The sequence below is a fragment of the Chlamydotis macqueenii genome, chromosome 21 (assembly GCF_036417535.1).
Source record: "Chlamydotis macqueenii isolate bChlMac1 chromosome 21, bChlMac1.mat, whole genome shotgun sequence".
Classification (NCBI taxonomy): domain Eukaryota; kingdom Metazoa; phylum Chordata; class Aves; order Otidiformes; family Otididae; genus Chlamydotis; species Chlamydotis macqueenii.
In genome coordinates this window covers 8,715,666-8,734,873 of record NC_141576.1, presented here as the reverse complement: position 1 = coordinate 8,734,873, position 19,208 = coordinate 8,715,666, and the positions used below count along the sequence as shown (strand labels likewise).

Here is a 19,208-nt window from a genome sequence, read left to right as displayed (position 1 = left end):
CTGGAGAAGTGAGGGGGAAGGGGGCCTGCAAGGGGAAGGGGAGCACGGTGGGAACATTGCATCCTCTGACAGCCCTGAGGCAGCCGCTGAGGAGCTTCTGTAAATCACAGTGGCCACTGGAGCTGCTCCAAAATCCATCCAGCACCCAGGAGGCCATCCCACAACCAGGGGATGCAAGGGTGTCCCCAGTCCCCCTCCTTTACGAATGGCCCTGGAGGGGCTCTCCCCACATTGCGCTTAACTCACGGGGACCTTGCCACCCCATCTCCATCTGCCCATCCCCTGCAGCGCACCTGGCTGCACGCGCTGGGCCGTGCCCCGTCCCCTCCCGAGGCTCAGTCAAACCCAGCAGCGCTCTGGGATGCTCAGCGCACGCCTTCCGCAAATAAAAATAACCGCAATAGAAGACAGCGAGTGCCTAACGCTAGCCTTGGCTTAAACATCTCCCTTTGCAGTGCTCCGGAGTCAGCGGGCGCTCGTCCGAGGGGAGCAGGCATGGCGCGGGTCCCCAGCCAGCCGCCGAGAGCAGATGCATCCCTGCTGGCACAGGACACTGGGGGGCTTTGGCTTCAGCAATAAATCAAGCAAGCAGACAAAACAAAACAAAAAAAAAAAGCCAACAATGATCAATTTTTTGAAACTTTAAATATTTTTTTTCTTTAAAATCTGTCTGGGGCTGTGTCTCTGTAAAGAGCTGCGCTTTCCCTGCAGTGTCTGGGTTACTTCCTCAGTCCTGGCCGCGGGGCAAGGGAGAAGCAGGGTCAGTTAGAGAGGGGGACGGGTGGGTGCTGCCCTCCGTGCATCACCGGCACGTATGGATTTCCACCACCCGATGGCAGGGTTTGCACTTGACGGAGCAGCACCAGTGGAATTTGCAGCTGCACCTTTCCACAACCTCCACTTCGTCCGTATGAAAGCCCCGGCCGCAGCACATCAGCTCGCAGCCGTCGATAGCCTTGGAGGTCTTGTTGCACTGCCGGCCGCTTGTGCCCAGCACCCCGTTCTTGAGGTCGTGGTCACAGAAGTCGGGACTGGAGTCCAGGTAGACGAGGTCCTCGTCCGTGTGCGGCTTGAACTGGGAGTTTTTGGGCACCAGCACTTTGGTGGATCCGATCTCGCTCTGCTCGACCTCCGTGGCACCGTCGAATTTCTCCTTCAGGACGTTGCCCACTTTGCGGAAGGGGGGCATGGCTTTCCAGCACGTCTTGAACTCACATGAGCCTGACACGCCGTGACACTTGCACTCCACCCGCATGTTGTTCAGGATCGCCTGGAGGAACAGAGACAAGAAATGAGATGGGACTGTCAGGTGGGGCTGGACACGGCAGGACGGGCGCAACAGAGCGGGGTCTGGAGGGGCTGTGCAGAAAGCAAAACGGATGTGTGTGAGCTGATGGGATTAAATGAAGCCAAAAAGGCTCAAGCAATTGCTTAAAGCCCAGCCGGGAGGCTGCAGAACCGCACTGGCTGCCTTGGTTCCCCCCTCACCATTACCTTCCTCCCTGCCTCGTTGTTGTGGAGGTTCATTAACGCTCTGTTGGAAGAAGCCCCTTTGCTCCTCTCGCGGACGTCGACGAAGGACTGCGAGAAGGCCACGCCGTAGGCGATGTTGTCGGAGCAGCCCGACCACTGGAAGCCTAAGGCAGAGAGCACGGATGAGACAGATTACAGCCAGCCTGCCTTGCTTGTCCTCTCCAGCCCTGCTTTTGCTAAAATACAGCTGACCCGCCCCGCTTCTGCCTCACTACCCACTGCGCTGGGCTGCCTAGGGGACTGGGGAAGCTGAGGAGTGTGGCCCTGGAGGGGCCGTGGACAAGATGCTTTCTCTGCCCCATGGGTGATGCTCCCAGGTGCCTTTTTCCAGAGAAGCTGTGGATGCCCCAGCCCTGGAAGTGTTCAAGGCCAGGTTGGATGGAGCTCTGGGTGACCTGGTCTGGTGGCAGGTGTCCCTGCCCATGGCAGGGGGTTGGAACTGGATGATCTTTAAGGTCCCTTCCAACCCAAACCATTGTGTGATCGGCCGCCCCGCTTTGCGTGCTCACCCTGCGGGCTGCCCCCCTGCACCGTGCGGTCACATCCACACTTGTCCAGCTCGCCGCTGCTGCAGGCCCGGGTCACTGCGAAGGCCACCCCTGCCGAAGAGATGGCATAGACGAACGCTGCTTCCCGCGTCCCTGCAACAGCACAAATGGTGGTGGGAATGGTGACAGCACATCTGAGGCATGTGAGGGGGCTTTCTGGAGGGGGTGCAGCCAGGTGCCCAAAGGCCCTTTGTGGGCCGTTGCATGTGCCTCTGCTCCTCATCCCTCCTAACGCTGGTTTTGCACGTAAACCCGCTCGAAAAGCCGGTGTGAAAACTGGCGCTCTGCAAAATACGCTATGCAGAGCTATCGAGTCAAGCCCTTTGCTCTGCCTCTTCCTCCCAAGATGGGGGTACCCCATGAGGACACTCATCCTCCCCGCTCCCAGGGATGCCGGTTGTTTAGCGCCAAGCCTGGATGGGTCTCAGCAGAGACACCTCAGAGCTGGGAGATCATTCGCAGCAGTGAGAGCCCTGTCTTGCACTAGTGGAGGAGCTGGGACTGGCCCATAAGGTTAAAAACATGAATGCAATGGCCAAATTATGACCTGGCAGCAAAGGAGCTGCGAAGGTTGTCTTGTCAATGTGAGGAGAGCTCTCCCGAGAGAGGAGGGAGGGTCTCCCGGGAGACTGTCTTGCCTGATGCTTGCAGGACACCTCTGCTGCGAAATCCCTTCTGCATTCAAAATAGCTGGCTGCTTTCCACATCCGGGAACATCCTCTGCAGATGCAGATCCTTGCCATCATCTCACACGCAGGGGCCCGTAGCTCCCAGTACCTCCCAGTACCTCCCAGTACCTCCCAAACTACCCTGCAAAACCCCATGCCGGTACCAAAGCGCCTTGCAAAAACCACGCTGCTCCCCAGGGTGCAGCCCCTTCCCCACTCTTGTGCCTGTCTCTGTGGTGCTACGCGGTTAGGAGCGCTTGTTTGGGAAGTCAGGGGACATCCCTGGGCATAAACACACAGGGTGGTGTGGTCAGGGATCAGCTCTTGCAACATCCAAATCCCCACCGTCCTCCGAGGACGGTTGAGGACACAGGCCCTCTGACTCCGAGCAAGGAGGGTTGGCATTTGGGGTAGTCCCGTGCTAGGGGTAGAGGGGGTATGGCTGGCGAGCAGACATCACCCCGACTTGCTGGTCGGGCAGAGGGCAGCTACTTTGGTGGTCGCAGCCCAGACTTTGGTGGCCCAGCTGTAATCTGGCCCAGGCGGCAGTGGCTGAGGAGAACCCAGCCAGCGTGGGGACTGAACGGCCTCCAAGTTAATCGAGGTTAATAGTAGGATCGTGTTGGTCGGTTTGTGCTGTGGCTGCCTAAAAAGAGAAGACTTTTAGTTTCTGGTATTTCTGGTATTTCCAGTCCCTGAACCTTTGCAAGAAGAGATCTTCACCCCTGTGTTGAGGGGAGGAAAGTCAAACAAGGAGCCGAGGGGGAGGCTTCAGTCTATGGGTCCTGGAAGGCGAAGCGAGAGGGTGCATCAGAGATGGCAGTGGCACCCGAGGGGAGGCAAGGGCTGCTTCGGTGGTCTCCAGGGGTTGCAGAGGGGCTTTCCCCTCCATCTCCTCACCCCGATGCTCTGGGTCCTTGCTCAGTTTGATCCCAGCCCTTTTCCTCAGGCTGTGTGCGTGCAGCTGGGATCGGAGGGTCTGGGGGCTGCCCTGGCCCTAAATCCCCGCTGAAGGCTGGCAGCTGGGTGGTGGTGGTGGGTGATGATGCTGTCTTCGGAGGGCCCAGCTGCCGTGTGTTTTACTCCCATCAGGCGGCAGAGGGCTGTCCTCCCCGCAGACGGCTCTGCTCCAGAGCCGTGGGCCAGTCTGGCAGCCGTCACCACTTGGACGCTGCCTGGAGAAGAGACCGAGTACGTCCGGCATTGCGCCGCAGCTGCGGCTTTGCGGAGTGAAGCTCCTGGGCTTCGCAGGGTAGAGATTAGACCTCAGGGTGTCTTTAGGGCCCCACTTGAACTTAGCATGTCCTTGTAAAAAGGACCAGGCTCTCTGGATGCCCTGGGCTGGTACCTCCATGTGATGGGCACGCACTCGGTGTGAAAGAGGCTCAGGAGAGGAAGCACCCAGCAGCTGAGAAACTGCAGGGGTCTGGATATGCTGCCCCAACAATCAGAAGAGCCCTCCTGAAACGCCCAGGGAATCAGCCCCAGGAGCCAGCACTGGGTCATTCTCTTCTCTCCCCTGCCAACATCTCAGGAGCAAAAGCCACCTGCAGCCCACCGGACTGCTGTCGTAGGCATTCCCCCATGCAGCAGCACCCCAGGCACGCGTCCTCCAGGCTCACCTTGCGTTACCACCTTGCCAAAGACAGGCAGGGTGTCCAGCGTGGAGCAGTTCCAGCGGCGGTTGCGGAACTGGTACTGGCATTCCTCGATGGCCAGCTGGGCTCCGCGCCGCACCGAGTCCATCACCTCCAGGTTCCTCTTGCACATCTGCACCTGGCGCTGGATCAAGCCCTTCAGCTTCTCACAGGTCTCCTCCTCGGAGATGCTCCCCACTGAAGACAGCTTTGCCAGGTACCTGCCACGACAGCCAGCACAACTGGTTAGGAGGCAGGGGTTGGGGGAGCATAAACCCACGTTCAGCTGGGGCAACCTGCACCACAGAAAGTGAGGACACGTAGCCTCTAGTCCCCTCCGTAGCTGAGACCTGGTGCCTGTCTGGGGTCACCTTAAATGTGCCACCGCAGTGGCTCCACAGGATGTGTTTTTGGCTGGCAGAGCGTGAGCCCAAGCAAAACAACCATCCCTCTGCAGCCAGGTCCCCTGTCTCTCGAGGAGCCCAGCTGCTGGCTCCCCTTTGCCTCTGTTGCCTGCAAGGAAGATATTTTCGGCGTTGTCTGAATGTGCCCGGTCAGGTCTCCTGAGTACCGGCACATCCAAGTGCTACTAGGAAAAGCCAGAGGTCTCTGAAGTCAGCCAAAACAAGCAGGACAGGCGCTTGGCTGCCAGCTCCAGCTGCCACACAGCTCCCGCAGCGTGGCTGTGTGCTCATCACTGACAAACATCACCGTCCAAACCACTTCCCTCCTGGAGCCTGTTTTTAGCTTCCCTGGCCCCCAGCAGCCAAGGATGGCCTCTGGGAACTGCCAGGTTTCCCTTCACTTGGGATTCAAGCAGGGCTTGAAGTGGGGAGCTGCTGTGGGCAAAACTGCATACACTGGGCACCTCCTCCATGCGCGTGAACATGGCCGTGAGGTCTTTGCTGACCTGGAAAAGACTGGCCTTGCGTGGAGGTGCTTTCCATCGCCCCATCCTCAGCAGAAGGAGTTACAGAGCTGCCCTTGAGTGTTGACATTAGGAGGAAAGGGGCAAGCCCGCAAGCTCTTGGCATCTCCCCACCGAGCACGTGGGCACGATGGTCCCTCCTGCACATCCCAGTAACTCAACCCATGTGTGCGTGCTCGCCCGTTTCCCAGGTCCATCCTCCCGCCCCAGCCTCTGGATCCCAGCGGGATTTTGAGGTAGACCCACACAGATTGGTCAGGCTGTTGGAGAATCCCAGATCCTCTGTCTCTGCCTGTACTTGCACGCGCTCAGCTGAGGCTCCCTCCTTCCCCATGGCTGCTGTATGTGACACTGCCGCTGTGGAGCCCCGTCCTGCCATGGAGCAGGGAGATCCCCTGCCTTGGACAGGCAAAACCCAGCGTACACCCGCTGACCACACCGAGCTTTAGCATCCTCGGGAATTGCCTGCGTCAGCTCACGTTGCTGTGTCGTCTGCACCAAGAGATGCGAGTACTGAGCAAAGGCTTTTTGCAAAGCTCATTCCTTGACTCTGCATTTCCCAGCCCTACACAGCTTGTGGGTTTTTTTGTTTGCTTGTTTTTTTTTTCCTCCTCCTCCCAAGTTGCGACATCCTGGTAAAGATTTTTTTCCTTTGAAGCCCTGCTTGCCTCCGAGAAGTGACTGTGTAAAAGTGGCTCCTGCTCCCTGCCTGTTCCCATGCGTCCCAGGAGCCAGATCTGCTGACTTCAGCTACAAAATCCAGTTGTCACAGCCTCTTCCTCCCATTAGCCCTGCCAGTCTGCCCCAGGAGGAGAGAACAGGATTTTCTCTTCTGTGCATCAGCAGAATTATTTACCAGCTTGGTTTCACGCTTACAACTAGGGGGCCGTGGGAGATGGTGAGAAAGGCTGCTTGGCTTACAGCGTCCGTGGGGAGTCTGCATGGCTAGCTGTGAAAAGCAGTCAGCTTTCCTTGTGCGTGGAGATCACTTGATGCAACGCCTCTCGGAAAGCGGGAAGTGGCAGGCTGCCGTGGTTTCAGAGCCAAGTTCTTTGCTAGCCTTTATACCAGCTAAGCATCTTTGCCCAAGGCTTTCCACTCCTCCAAGAGCACAGCCCCGTTTGTGGAGGACCGCTGCGTGGCTCCCTGATGCACACAGCTGGCTTGGAAAGCCCACCGCGGCTAAAGCCAGGGCCGTCACCTTTCTGCTGGCCCCCACGCCATGCAATGAGTGTCCCGGTACCTGTGCTGCGGTCCTGGACACAAGTTGCTGCTCCCTCATCTCACTGCACTCGGCTGACCCAGGATGAAGGCAGAAAACCACCCTCGGGAGATTGAAGGATGTTTGATGCTGCACAAACCCAGGGTGACTGTGACAGCGCTGTCTGCTCCTAGGTCCAGCCATGGTTTCAGCTTGAGCATGGAGAAGTTGACACACTGCAAAGCAGTGAGATCCATCCCACGGCACTGTGGGTCAGTTGATCGGCTTTGAGCCTGGAAGCCAAGAGAACCAGACTCTGCTTCCAGTTTGTGCGATTTGGCTTTCTCCCCCTGTCCTGCAACTCAAGCAGCATTTATCACACCAGGGAACCAGCTCCTGCAAAGCAGCAGGGTAGGTCCTGCCGATGAGTCAGTGCCTAGTCCATCTGCGGGCACCTTGGTAGAAGAGAGCCGTGCCGCGGGTGCAACAGCTACACTAACATCAGCTCTGCTCAGGATGGGGGCATTGCCTCCTTTTCTAATGCATTTCCCAGCTCAGTGGCTCTCTCCAGGCAATGAGGAGCTATAAATTCAAAGCACACATGAAGAAAAGCATGACAAGAGCCTTTTAAGCCTTTCCAAGTAGATGTGCCAGATAAGATGCCTCCCCAACAAGTATTTAATGCTGTTCAGGATGATAAAACGAAGGCCAAGGATGCTTCAAAGATAGGTACAGCTCTCCAAGAACAGGTCTGGTAATTTGTTTTGCAAGGCGGGCAAATAAGATGAAGCTATCCAGAACGGTGCTCTGGCCTCTCTCCGCCATGACAGGTCCCATCGTCCCTCCTCAGCCCGTGCATGTCTGCCCCTCCTTGGGGATGGAGGCAACTACACCTAAAATGCCATGGCCCTATCAGACTTCCAGCATACTACCAGTCACCTACATCCCCTGAGTACCATCACTGCATTCCAAAAAAGAATTTTTTTTTTTGTGGGGGAAGGCTGCCATCCTGGTGACTGGTCCAGGAGGGATACAGAGGTTGAGCAAAGGAGCAAGGAAGGACCTTTGTCAAAGTGTGAGGCAGCTTCCAGGCTTTCACACGGCATCTCTTCGTGCCACATTCTGGGCCACTGGGCAGGAACATCTCAGCCCCTTTCCTCTCTCTGGGGCAGCTGATGGGCAAGATAAAAGCTGGGAAACGTGCTCTGCCCTCTCCAGGACTCAAAGATGCTTCCACCTCGCAACTCACAGAGTGTTTCTCAGGGCTCTGGAGCCCAAGCAAGGTGCCAAACCCATCCGCAGCATCCCATGATCACCATGGAAACCTGGCTCTAGCACTGCGCCTGGTCCTTAATGAGGACCTTGCTCCAAACTTTGTTTTCCTGAACTGAGGTGGTAGAAACCACAGACAAAGCCTTTGTCTGCCTGCACACACAGCAAGACAGGCACCACAGGAGGAAACCCAACAATTCTTGCGTTCTGCAAGGTCTCGGTGCTGATCTCCATCCTGATACTGCATCTTCATTGCTGTGCAGAGCGCTAGATTATCATGCGGCCTCAAAACAGCTCTGCTTGTGGAAAAAAAAAAACACCAATAATGGCATGTTTTCTTTCTTTTCCAAGATTGGACAAAGGATGTTTCAAGGGGTGAGCTGCTGCCCGAGCCATTCGTTCAAGTTTTGTCTTCTTGCTTCATTGTGGCATTTATGTTTGCTTTCTCCTGCCTTCAAATTCAGAAGAGTCACTCACAGAACAAACTCCCTTTTAATAAAAGTCACTGATTTAACACAAAACTGATGGAAAGCCTGTCCCTTTTTTTTCCATCCACAGTAGATAGATCAAGACTGAAGCCCCGTAATTTAAGCAGCTGCAGTTGATCCACCCTGCAAGATGGTAAATAAGGAAACCTCAAAGCCAGGGAGCTTTGAAAAGGCCGGGGGGAGGGAAAGCCCTTCTTAAATAAGAATGATGATAATAATTTCAGGAGGAAGAATAACTGATGGAATGACCAGAAGACATTGAAAGAGCCACAGCGGTTGGCAGACAGAGCCAGAAGGAGAGGGGAGGAGACTCCCTGCTGAGGAAGGTGTGGAAATTTGAGTCACTGACAAAATCATCAGTCCCTGATCTCAGAGATCAGGGAAGATGTAACAAATCTCTTGGAGAATGCAGAAATCTCTCGTGTTTCTTTTATTGAAACAAATGAGTTTCAAGTGTGAGAACTCCTAATATTGTCTCATTTTGGGAATGGTTCCCTGAAGATGGTAACAGTTGGACCCAAGCCAGTGATATCACTGACATATTGCTTGGAGATGCTGAGAAGTCAGAGCTGCTCAGAAGCTTCACCCTGTTCAGCAGACACCCAACCTGCCTGGGGCACCTGCCTGGCCAAGGCCACAAAAGGCTTGTTCAAGTCTTGAATTGCAAAGATGCTTCAGCTCTGCTCTGCTCTGCTCTGAGAGGCAGCCTCTGCAAACATCCTCCCTGCTCGTAGAGCAACAAAATCAGTCTGCATCAGCAGCTAATGTAGCTGGGTGTATGGTCAGACAGCGACTCGGGGTTGTACTTAGGATTGAGACCGCCTTGTGCAGTGAGGTTTCCTCTGAGGAAGAAGAAAAGGCTTGTTTAGGATAGAAAAAAAACAAAAGTGTCTGAAGATGGACAGATAGATGCATGCAGGGACCAGGTCCTGCAAGGAGCCATCCTGCGGCTGTGGAGAAGGGAATTGTCCTTTCCTCGTTGCTTTCCCCTTCGAAGCAAAGAGAAGGCATGAGGACACATCCCAGGATTGGCCGGTCAAAGGACGCTCCAGGTGGGCCGGAGAGCCCACAGGCTTTCTTGTGGCATTCTGCATGGGGCACAGTGCCACTTCCCCTGCACCAGCATGGCTGAGCTCCTAGCTACCACCCACATCCTCGGCGTGGTTCAGCAGGTCTGCCAACTTGGGCATGTTCCTGGCAGGATCTGCTGGAGACCGGCAACCTACAAGGTTGCCCTTACCCAGCTGATGGCTCTGCAGCAGGACATGTCCCTCCCAGAGACTAGACATCCCCCTCCCAGGATTAGATATCTTGCCTTTCCACCCCTTCCAAGTGTAAACCATGATTTACAAAGTCATCATTTGGCAGCCTGTCTGGTTTCTTCCCTGGAAGAAACGCAGCTCTCTGGCTCAGTCCTTCCTGTCACAGTTATTATGCGTTTCATCTCTTGGTTGAAATCGTGCTTTTCACACCTAATCCCCTCCCCAATTAACAGCTGCCCAAACAGTCTCCCAGGAGGAGGCATTGCCTGCCTGCAGACCTGAATGTGCTGCTCCACTGCCTGAGCCCAAAGGTGAACCTACAGCAAAAGTCCTGTTCCCCACCCCCCACCCCCCCCAACCTTGGACCCTGCACCTAAAGCCACGGGCACCTAGCAAACACCCATCTACCAGCCATCAGTGGTGGCCTGCCTCCCCCATTGCAAGTCTCTGGGGACAGTGGGATGGCCCGGCTGCCGGTAACAAGCCAGTGCTGCTTCTTGGTTTTCCCAGCGTCCAGGGGCAACATCTCCACGTGATGGGGAAGATCAAGTTGCAATCTGGGAGGACCTGGATGGGAGCTGGGAAGACCCTGAGAGCAGCATCCACTTTGGAAATCTGCTTTGGATGTGTAGGGAACGTCCTTTAGTGCATCTTCCTTTATCAGTCAACAGAAGCTACTCCTGGGCTTGAGTACAACAGCAATGCCTTGTTGCAAGAGGAGGCAAGCGCAGGCCACCGGGCTGAGCTCTGTGGGAATTCCCCTCACACAGTGCTTCACGTTAGACCTGATTGGAGAAAATCTGATGAGTTTTTAGTTTCAATCAGAATTTGCAAATATGTGGCGAGAGAAGCCTTCTGCAGGATTAGTTTGATCTCGCCCAACTTGCAACAGACCCCAGGCTGCTCTCCATCGGCCAAGATCCTCAATTAATATTTTCCCCGAGTAATTTCATGAAAGCACAATACTGGCTCCAGTTCTGCTGAGCCAGCCAGATCCCACACGCCACCTTCCCGGCTGCAAACCGCACCAGCCCAAGGCAGCAGCTCCTGGAGAGCCCAGGGGATGCTGTTGGGGATCACCCACAGGCATGGGGGGCAGACACCCCAAACAAAGGTAACCTGTGGTTTGTGTCCAGAGCAGAGTCTGCCATTCAAGCAGCCTTGGATGACTGAGGTTTTTGTGGATTCGCATGGCTTTCAAGCTTTAAGAAAAAAAATCACCAAGTATTGTAAGAGTCAGCGTTGTTGCACTTGTAAGGAAATATGGAAGAACCTCCTGGAAACTGTTAACCTCCAGGATTGCTCATCAATTTCATCATTTTAAGAAAGACCAAATAAATGACTCTAATGCATTTCTCTCCATCTGCAGGGATGAATTAATTGAGGGGACAGCAGCTCCCAGCAGAGTAACATAAACATTTTTTTTTGCTTCAATGCAAAAGTCCAGTTCTGACTCATGGAGTCAGAGCAAACCATTGCAGAAAAGAAATCTGCTTCTTGCTGTTGCTTGTACTTGGAGCTGCGCTGATTCTGCACAACCTGGGGTGCAGGGTGGTTTTATCTCACTTATGTCCATCCTCCCTAGAATAAGGCTCTGGCTGCTAAAGATTGAGATGCAATTTTATTTGAAGCTTCCTTAGGAAAAGACAAAAATGCCCATCACCACTGAGGAGCCAGAGAGCATAGATACCTCCTACACCCTGGCCAACACAGCCCTCCAGTCTTCCTGCCAGACAGGACCAGGGCTCAGAGACAAGCCAAACTGGTTACAAGTCCAGTACCAAGACTGGCAAGGGTCTCTCGCCTTTGCAGGACGCAGCCCTTAAAGCCAGTCTGTTTTCATCTCTGACCTAAAATTAGCTGGCTTTGCCAAAAGTAGCAAGGCTTATCAATAAGTAAATAATAAAAATTAACAAATATTTCCAGTGGTGGCTCCTGGTTTCACTCTCCTCCCCCCGCCATGCCCTTGAGGAATGGGTGTCACTGGTTGCAGGCACCAAACTCACGGACCCGGTGGGATCCCCAGAGCAATGCAAAGGAGCTCCAGGCACCCCAGAAGCGGAGAGCTGCTCGTCCAACCCACAGCAGCCCTCAAAGCAAGGAAATTCTCCTGTCAAACCCAATCGGTGCAACCCACCATCCCGGCTGCTAGAGCGGACATGACTTGGGGAACCTTCTCGACCCCTTCGCCCCAAGAAACCAGAGCGCAGGGAGGGGAGTGGGGCTCGGCAGAAGCTGCTCTGCCCTGCAGCTAGCTGCACCTGCCGAATCCGTGCTGCGGCAGTGCGGCATCCTCCGGGAAAATGCTGGACCGGTTCCTCGCCAGGTGGAAAATGGGAGGGTCACACCAACAATGCAAAGAATCTCATACAAAATTAAACCAAGCCAGGCACGAGGCGAAGCAAGCTTTCCTGGCTGCCAAATCTGGGGAGACTCACCTTATAAAAAAAATCAAGTCTGGTTTAAAAACAGAGGGATGCAAGTGTAGGACCCAGGCATGCTTCTTCCCAAACCCTCTCCATTGCACAATGACCCAAAGTGGCACAAAATGAGTGTTCTGGCTGCTCTTTCAACACCCCCACCTCAAAGCTGGCAGGGGTGAGCACGGAGAATCGGGCCCTACATCTGCAAAGCACCTTGTGATGTTCAGATGAAAGTGGGACAGAAGAACCCGAAGTCCTTTTATCCCTCCCTCTCCAGCCCTCAAAAATGGTTACTATTAGAGAGCAGCTGCTTAGCCAGGCTTCTTTGGATGCTTGAGGGTCTTCAGGTTTTCCCAGAATTAAATTTTTTTAAAGTGCTTAAAAGTTCATCTGTGCTCTGGGCCCTGTAAGCCAAGTCTCAAGCCCAGAGAGATGTTTTAAACCCCTGTAAATAGTGGGTAGACGAGCTGCTGGTGGCACACCCTGCTCTGTAGCGGCGTAACCGCATCTCAGGCTATCCGGCGTATGTAGAGAGAGCCTCCTCCAAAGCCAGTTTTAGCTGCAAGAGAATGGAGAGAGGCCGTAATGATTCCCAGATAGCTTGATAACCAGGGGTCTCACCCATAAAGGACCCCTGTCCTGTTGTATCCGATGCTTTCCAGGCACCAGAATTGGTTCTCATCATTCAAACCACCCAAACGGCAGCAGATCACAGCAGCCCCGGGTCCATGTGCAGTCAGCAGAGGCTCACATCCACACCTCACTGTGCACATTTTCTAGTTCACCTCTTCAGGTGGGCTTCCCTCCCTCCAAAATAAAGAAATAAATGGAAAAAAAGCCAACCACCAAACCCTACATGACTGCTCGCTCCTTGCCTCCCACTTGAAACCGGAGCCAGATGCTCCCATGCCAGCTTGTTTGGCTGAAGCCCTCTACGAAACACCCCCAGCATGGGGATGGGTTTGGGACCGCTGAGAGAACGTGCTTCCAAATTCAACCACATTGCTGCCCGTGCAGGTTCAGGAGCTGAATCGAGTCTGGGAAATGCGAGTTGCTTTGGCTGTTTCCCCTGTATAAGGCACGTCCCTGGGCTCCTCCAGAGATAAAATAGGAGCCAGAGGGGCTTTCCCATGCACAACCAGCTAGATCTAAAAGGCACTAACTCCAGCCCTCGATTTACTTTTACAATTCTGTGCCTGAAAAGGCAGGAGGAAAAGCCTTAAAACTCTTCAAAGGCAGGAGGAATAGCAAGCCTGAGGCTTTCATGAGAAGGGGGAACAGAGCATCTCTTCAGATTTGGAGAACAGAGGTTTTCTGGATAGGCAGAAAGCCAAGCAGTGACTCCCAAAACTCAAGACACTGAGAAAACACACCTGAGGTTTGCCTCCTAACCAGAGAGAAAGTAGCTTGGTCTGTTTAATGAAAAGATTTGGCAAAGTCTCTCCCAGCTCAATGAGCGCTGGTAGCAGAGCGATCCTGCCAAGAGATAGCTATGCCGTCTCCCGTTCCTATGGGATGGGGTGGCTCAGAGGACACCATTCGCATGGCCAAAACGAGCCCTTCCCCACAAAGCCAGGCTTACAGAAAACCTTCAGCTCAAGCGTTGCAAGTGGCGTCTCTCCGAAGCACCAGGGGAATGCGAGTCCGGACAGGTTGAAAGAAGCTTTAGGGGAGGAAAAAAAAAAAAAAAAAAGTCGCAACTGAGCTTAATCACTAATCCAGCAGGTTTCTGGAAAAGCAAACTTCACTGCACGCTGCCACCCAGCGCACACACCTATGTGCAGAAATATGCGCCCGGCAAGGCCGGATCTGGCCCCAGCGTGCTGGGCGCGGGCTGGCAGCGCCCGCGCGGCTCTGTGATAAAGCAGAGCACACCGGAGCCCACACGCGCGAGGCTTCGTGAAGACGTACAAGGCACACTCATTCCTCGAATATCTGATAACTCCTAGGATCCTTCTAACTCTGTTTATTGCCTCCGGCAGCCTTTGTTTCTGATGTGAGAAGATAAACAATGGGAATTGTCTTAATCCTAAAGGCAAAGAATCAAAAGCACTGAGCGGGGGATGATCCTTTTATCACGATACATTTGCAACATCAAAAAAAGTTGACCTCCTTCCTTTCAAACGCACTGAAATGTGTCTGCTTTTCCTCCCCTGTTGGCAGGAATGAGCCCTCCGCTCTCCCGCTGCCGAGCCCCCCGCGCCCACCCCGCGCTTTGCCAGCACGGACGGCTGCACGCAGCCCTCCCCGACTATTGCGGTGAACCACCCCTTTGCCTTGGCTTCCCAAATACAATCCCAGCTGTGTGCGGGGACCGGGGCGGGGGGGGTGTCCCATCTCTGCGCATCCGCGCTGGGCGGCTTGTCAACATTGCTCATGAAATCCCCCTTTGCCAGACGCTTCCCCGTTTCCGTCCTGGGGCAGCCGAGGCTGCTCCTCTCCGAGGACCTGCCACCATCCCGCAGGGCTTCCTCAGCAGGACGTTCTCCCTGCAGGAAAAACACTCCCACAGTTCCCAATATACCATCGCAGAAGCGCGACAGCTTAAAAGACCACCTTGATAGCTGCTCTCATCCACCCACCACTTGCCAGAGACGCGTGGCGCGCAAGTCGCTCCATCTGGTGAAGGAGGAGGGGAGGAGGACGAAGTGCTAACGCATCTCTGGCAGCTACCGATGGGCGAGCACCTTTTCCCACAAGCACGACACTTGGAGAATGCCGCTGACCCGGCGCTTTCCCCAGGGCGGAGGGAGCATCTTCCAAAACCCACCCACCTCCTCCAAGCCTCCAGCAAGCCAGGAGACAGGAGTTGTATCTGGACACAGAGGGTTCTCCTCATGCAAGGGATGTACTGGTGGGACTGCGTCCACCTGGGTGCAGGTGTTGGAAGAGGCGCAAGCCACCCGGGACCTTTCATGCAGATGGCCCCAGGAACTCCCTGCCCGCGTGCTGCAGCATACCCGCCTCTGCCGACTGAGACCCTGGGGAAGTGAGATGGAGATGGCTCACGTTCCCAGCCTGAGAGCAGCTTTGCTGGGTGCGTGCGCTGGGAGCTAAGCGGCTCACGGCAGCCGACGACGCTGGGAGCAGAGGAAGCGCCGTCTCCCACCAGACAAGATTAATTAGGAGGAACCAGCGCCTTCGTTCAAAGTTAGGTGGGAAGGTGCCATCGTGCTCCATCCCCTCTGCCCCAGAGGCGGGGGGGTCTCCCCAGAAGACAGTCCCACCGCCTTGGCAAACACACAGGAATTTTCCAGAACGATTTCCGCCCCTGTTTACCTTACGCATTATTTCAGTGTTTGTTCAGCGGGTTCCCAATGTCACCGGGCTCCTCTGCAGTGTGTGACAGCCCCCCGCCACCCGTCCTCCCACCAGGAACGGGGGTCCGAGGCGTGGGCAGCCCTGCCCACCGCAAATCCCTGAGGCTGGCGCGCTCGGCTGCCCCAGCCCTGCCAAATCCTTCCCGGGACCGCTGGCCTTCACACGGCGCCTTGCCAACCCCCGGGCCCCGCTCTGACCCGATGCCCCGACCTCCGTCCTCCACCAGCGTGGTCCGGATTCATAACTTAAGGACGAAAAGGGGATGGGCGTGCGATAACCAGCTGCTATCCACCCAGCCTCAAAAATGCACCAGACCCGAGTGGCTGGGGAGGGTGGGCACCCCCCGCAGCCCACCTGCCCAGGGATGCCGGTTGTTACCCCCGCCACCACTGGTTTGGGGGGTCAGCAGGGACAGCAGGTACCGGTGCGATGGGGACGGGAGCCTGATCCGACAGCGGGTGCCGAGCAGCATCGGTGTGGGGCGTCGAGCCTGAGCGGCACCTGCTCCGCCACCCCCGAGGGGTACCAACAAGTGTGTGTTCCCCCCCAATTCTTCCCCCCCAACTCCTTGCCCCGCGGCTACTCACAGCCAGTTGCTGGCGTTGGCCGAGAAGGTGGCGAGGATGATGAGCAGCAAGGAGCGCAGGGAATACTCCGGGCTCATCCTGGAGGGCAGGCGGGTGGCAGAGCGAGCGGGGCCGGCGGCGGCAGCCCCCTCCCCTCACCCGCCCGCCCGCCCTCCCGGGGCAGGGGGGCACCGGGCAGGAGCGGCGGCGGGCGCTGCCCGGTGGATGCGGCCGCGGCGGCCGCCCAGCCCCGACTGTCAGCTCGGCCGGCCCATCCCGGGATGGAGCGGCGGGCCCGGGGGCGGGCCAGGGGGCGGGGGCAGCCCTGGGGGCCGCCCCGGCTCCGCCGCTGCCTGGGCGGGACCGGTGGCCGGGGACACCCCCGGGGGCGGGGCGGCGGGGGGGCGGAGGGGGCAGCGGGGGTGATCTGATACCCCCCCCCCCCACGCCGACCCCCTGGATGGGTTTGGTGGGCGCGGTGGGGCAGTGAGGAGGAGGTTGCTTCTCCCTGGAAGCGAGCGGGAGGGCTGCCCCAAATCTCGGTTTCGGAAAGTTGGCTGCAAATGCCAAATTTATCGGCTTTTTAAAATCCGCAAGTGAGGAGAGAGGTTTGGGGGGGGTTCTCTCTCAGGAGGGGATGCAGCGACAGGGACGAATTGCCGACCTTCTTGGTGTCTGCGCAGGGATGCCGCCGTGGGGAGCAGAGTCCACGTCGGGAGGGTGATGCTGGACCAGGTGTCGAGGCTTAAATCCACCCCTGAGGCTCTCTAGAAAGGCCAACTCTTCCCAGTTCTTGGGAATCCCAGGAGCTACTAGCAGCATGGCTTGCCCACCCCGGAGGCCAAGCGATGCAGGGGGGGTCCCCATTCCTCCCCCATCCACCATGCCTCCATTGATCCACGTGCCACAAGTGACTTAATTTAAAGCCAGGAGTGACACGAGATGGCTGCTTGGTGCGAATTCCGAGATCCCAGGCAGCCAACAACGTGCGCCAAATCTCCTTCTGACAGTGTTATTAGTTGGGTCCGTTACTAAAACCTCTCACTACCATCTCTAAAATCTTGCTGAGCTGGTTTGGAGCTATTCAAAATTCCCTTTGTGTTTTCAACTCCATTTTCCTGCTCTCAGTGTAGCTGGGACACGCTCATTCAAAGCACAGCAACTTGCACCGGGCTGCACGCATGCCTGTCTAAGTGTATTACACCTACTTTAAAATCTCCGCATTAGTTCCCTGTCAAAGCGAGGATTTAATTTCAAAGCGCTTTGACTTATATTCCAGCTCCTGACAGGCGGCAGCCCACCCTCACCTAGTCATTCATCTGGCTTTCCCGTCCTTGCTGATTATCCCAGTTGAAAGTGGGATGCTGGCTGCTTTGCCGGTGAATCGGAGGTTGTTGCTGCGAGCCCGACTGGGTAATTCAGTGCAACTGGAGCTGATTAATCTGCCTCATCGTTCGAGACAAAGCCGTGGCCTTCCTCTGGCTTCTAATCGCTTTGGGTGTTGAGTGAAGTCGTCAGGAAGGCAAGAGCTAATTGAAAGGCTAAGGGGAATGAGGGGTTAGAGGGCTGTGGCTATCTGTCCAGAGCCACGTGAGTCCACGGGAACGGCATATTTTTGGGCCTTGGATGTGTTTGTTCCCCCCGCAAGGAGAAACAACTGATAGTTCCATGCAAGGCAGAGGGATGGGCATGGTCCCAGATTTCTGCATGGGTCACGCGGGCTAGTGCGGACACCTGCAGCCCGAGGAGCATCCCCAACCGAGATGCTGCCGGTGCTGGGGCTGGCAGTGCTGCCGTCAGGCTCAGGGCTCTTGTCGGGGTCGCGTGGTGTGGCGAGCATCTGACAGCAGCTGGGAGACCTCTGTGAGATGCCACAGTTTGATTTCCCAGGGCACTTTGTATGGGCCCTGTGTGTTCTGGGTGATGCAAGATGCTTCTCTGCCCTGTGATGTCCCCTCCTGGCACCTGGCTCCAGACTCCTTTCGCTGGCCCTGTCTCAAGGGCACATTAAGCTGGGTCAAGGAGGTGTTTGGGAAGGCAGATTCCTCCGCTTCTGCAGCAGGTTCAAGCCGCTGTCTCCAGCCTAGCAGGCAGAGCAGAGGGGAACATCCCAACTTAGCCGGGAGACAGGCAAATAGACGCAGAGTGCATGAATGCCAGGCCATTTGCAGTGGTCACAGGTTGGGATCGTGACCGTGGGACGCTAGGTCGTCGGTGGGGTGGGAGCCCCATGCCAGAGGGAAGGCAGATGCAGACACATCTGGAGCGAGTCACCCTGGAGGGAAGTGTGGCGTGAGCTGTCGGTGGAGATGATAACAGCGCAGCAGGGCAGGAGGGTTGTTTATTTTACAGCCTCTGCGGTGGAGGAGATGATGAGTGCAAATGGACAGAACATGGAAATGGGCACTCACCAGGAGAGGGGGGGCCCTTGGCCTTCTCAGAGATGCCCCTGAGACAATGCTCAGTCCTTACCTGCAGCCTGGGTGCTTTCTGCAAGCTAAATTCTTTTGGGCTCTTACTCAGAAGATGCCGGTTGCTGATTTGAAAGAGAGGAAGGCCCAGACCCAGCAGAGCGTTTGAGGGAGGTACCAGGGCTCCTGGCCTCACGCGTTGGTGCAGAGCATCCTGCACGGTGGAACCCTCCTTTGCCGCCGTCTCAGGACAGCGGCCGGTGGCGAAGGGCCCTTGTCAGCCCCAGTGCGGCTTGGAGCTCGGCACTGGCTGACGACCCCAGCTCCGCCGAGCATCGCTCTTTATGACCGCCCACATGTTGCTTTAGTGAACATCAAAACCCCACTAGAGGAGGACGCTCTTTGATGTGTAAATATTTCAGTGGATGAGAAGAGGAATAAAATGCACCTGAGGAGTGTTTCACAGGCCTGCCCAGGTGCTTCTCTATTCAAAGGCCGCAGAGAAATTGCCATTGCCGTATCAAAGGCGAGGAGAAGGTGGTAGCAGAAAGGGGGTTTCCAACTCTGTGACCAACATGAAAGCACAGAGCTTGTGAACGACCATGCAAAGATGCAGCCAGGCTGTAAGTACAACGCCTCCGAAGAGTAAGTGCCGGCAAATAGCATTCTTGCTCAGTTTCTGGATCTGACCAGTGCTATTAGTCACAGGGAGGTTGTGGGAGATGTTTTACAGGTTCCTTTCGATTTTCTGATGCCCCTGGGGCTTGCTGAATGAGATTGACAGCGAGGCAGTCTGCAGTGTGGACGGTGGTCTCAGCCATGCGAGGGGGAGAGGAGCTGCGAGAAAGAGGGAGGCAAAACTCATGGGTGAATCTGGGGCTGCGGGGGTTGACGCTGAATAGGAATAAATTCTGTTTTGAACTTAATGGCACATAAATATCGGACACTTA

The 19,208-nt window shown here is 55.8% G+C and overlaps 1 protein-coding gene across 2 annotated transcripts; it reads right to left on the bottom strand.

Annotated features, from left to right (window-relative positions):
• Nucleotides 1-630: 630 nt before the first annotated feature.
• WNT4 (Wnt family member 4) lies at nucleotides 631-16,073 on the bottom strand. 2 transcript variants are annotated; one of them, XM_086764346.1, is made up of 5 exons: nucleotides 15,869-16,073; nucleotides 4,372-4,607; nucleotides 2,043-2,174; nucleotides 1,495-1,637; nucleotides 631-1,270 (listed from the first exon to the last, which is right to left on the bottom strand). In XM_086764346.1, the coding sequence occupies exons 1-5, from the start codon at nucleotides 15,943-15,945 to the stop codon at nucleotides 803-805; spliced, it is 1,056 nt and encodes a 351-aa protein (XP_086620472.1). In that variant the 5' UTR covers nucleotides 15,946-16,073; the 3' UTR covers nucleotides 631-802. The 2 variants fall into 2 exon arrangements, with proteins under 2 accessions (XP_086620472.1, XP_086620474.1); XM_086764348.1 differs by having other exon boundaries at nucleotides 2,043-2,132.
• Nucleotides 16,074-19,208: the final 3,135 nt, after the last annotated feature.

What these genes read in the sequence shown, in the direction of transcription:
- WNT4 (XM_086764346.1), bottom strand. Translation starts at nt 15,945, where the DNA reads ATGAGCCCGGAGTATTCCCTGCGCTCCTTGCTGCTCATCATCCTCGCC. An exon ending in GCAGGGGGGCAGCCCGCAGG is followed by an intron (nt 1,638 to 2,042) that starts GTGAGCACGCAA and finishes TCTCTGCCTTAG; the next exon opens with GCTTCCAGTGGTCGGGCTGC. An exon ending in ACAACGAGGCAGGGAGGAAG is followed by an intron (nt 1,271 to 1,494) that starts GTAATGGTGAGG and finishes CTGTTCCTCCAG; the next exon opens with GCGATCCTGAACAACATGCG.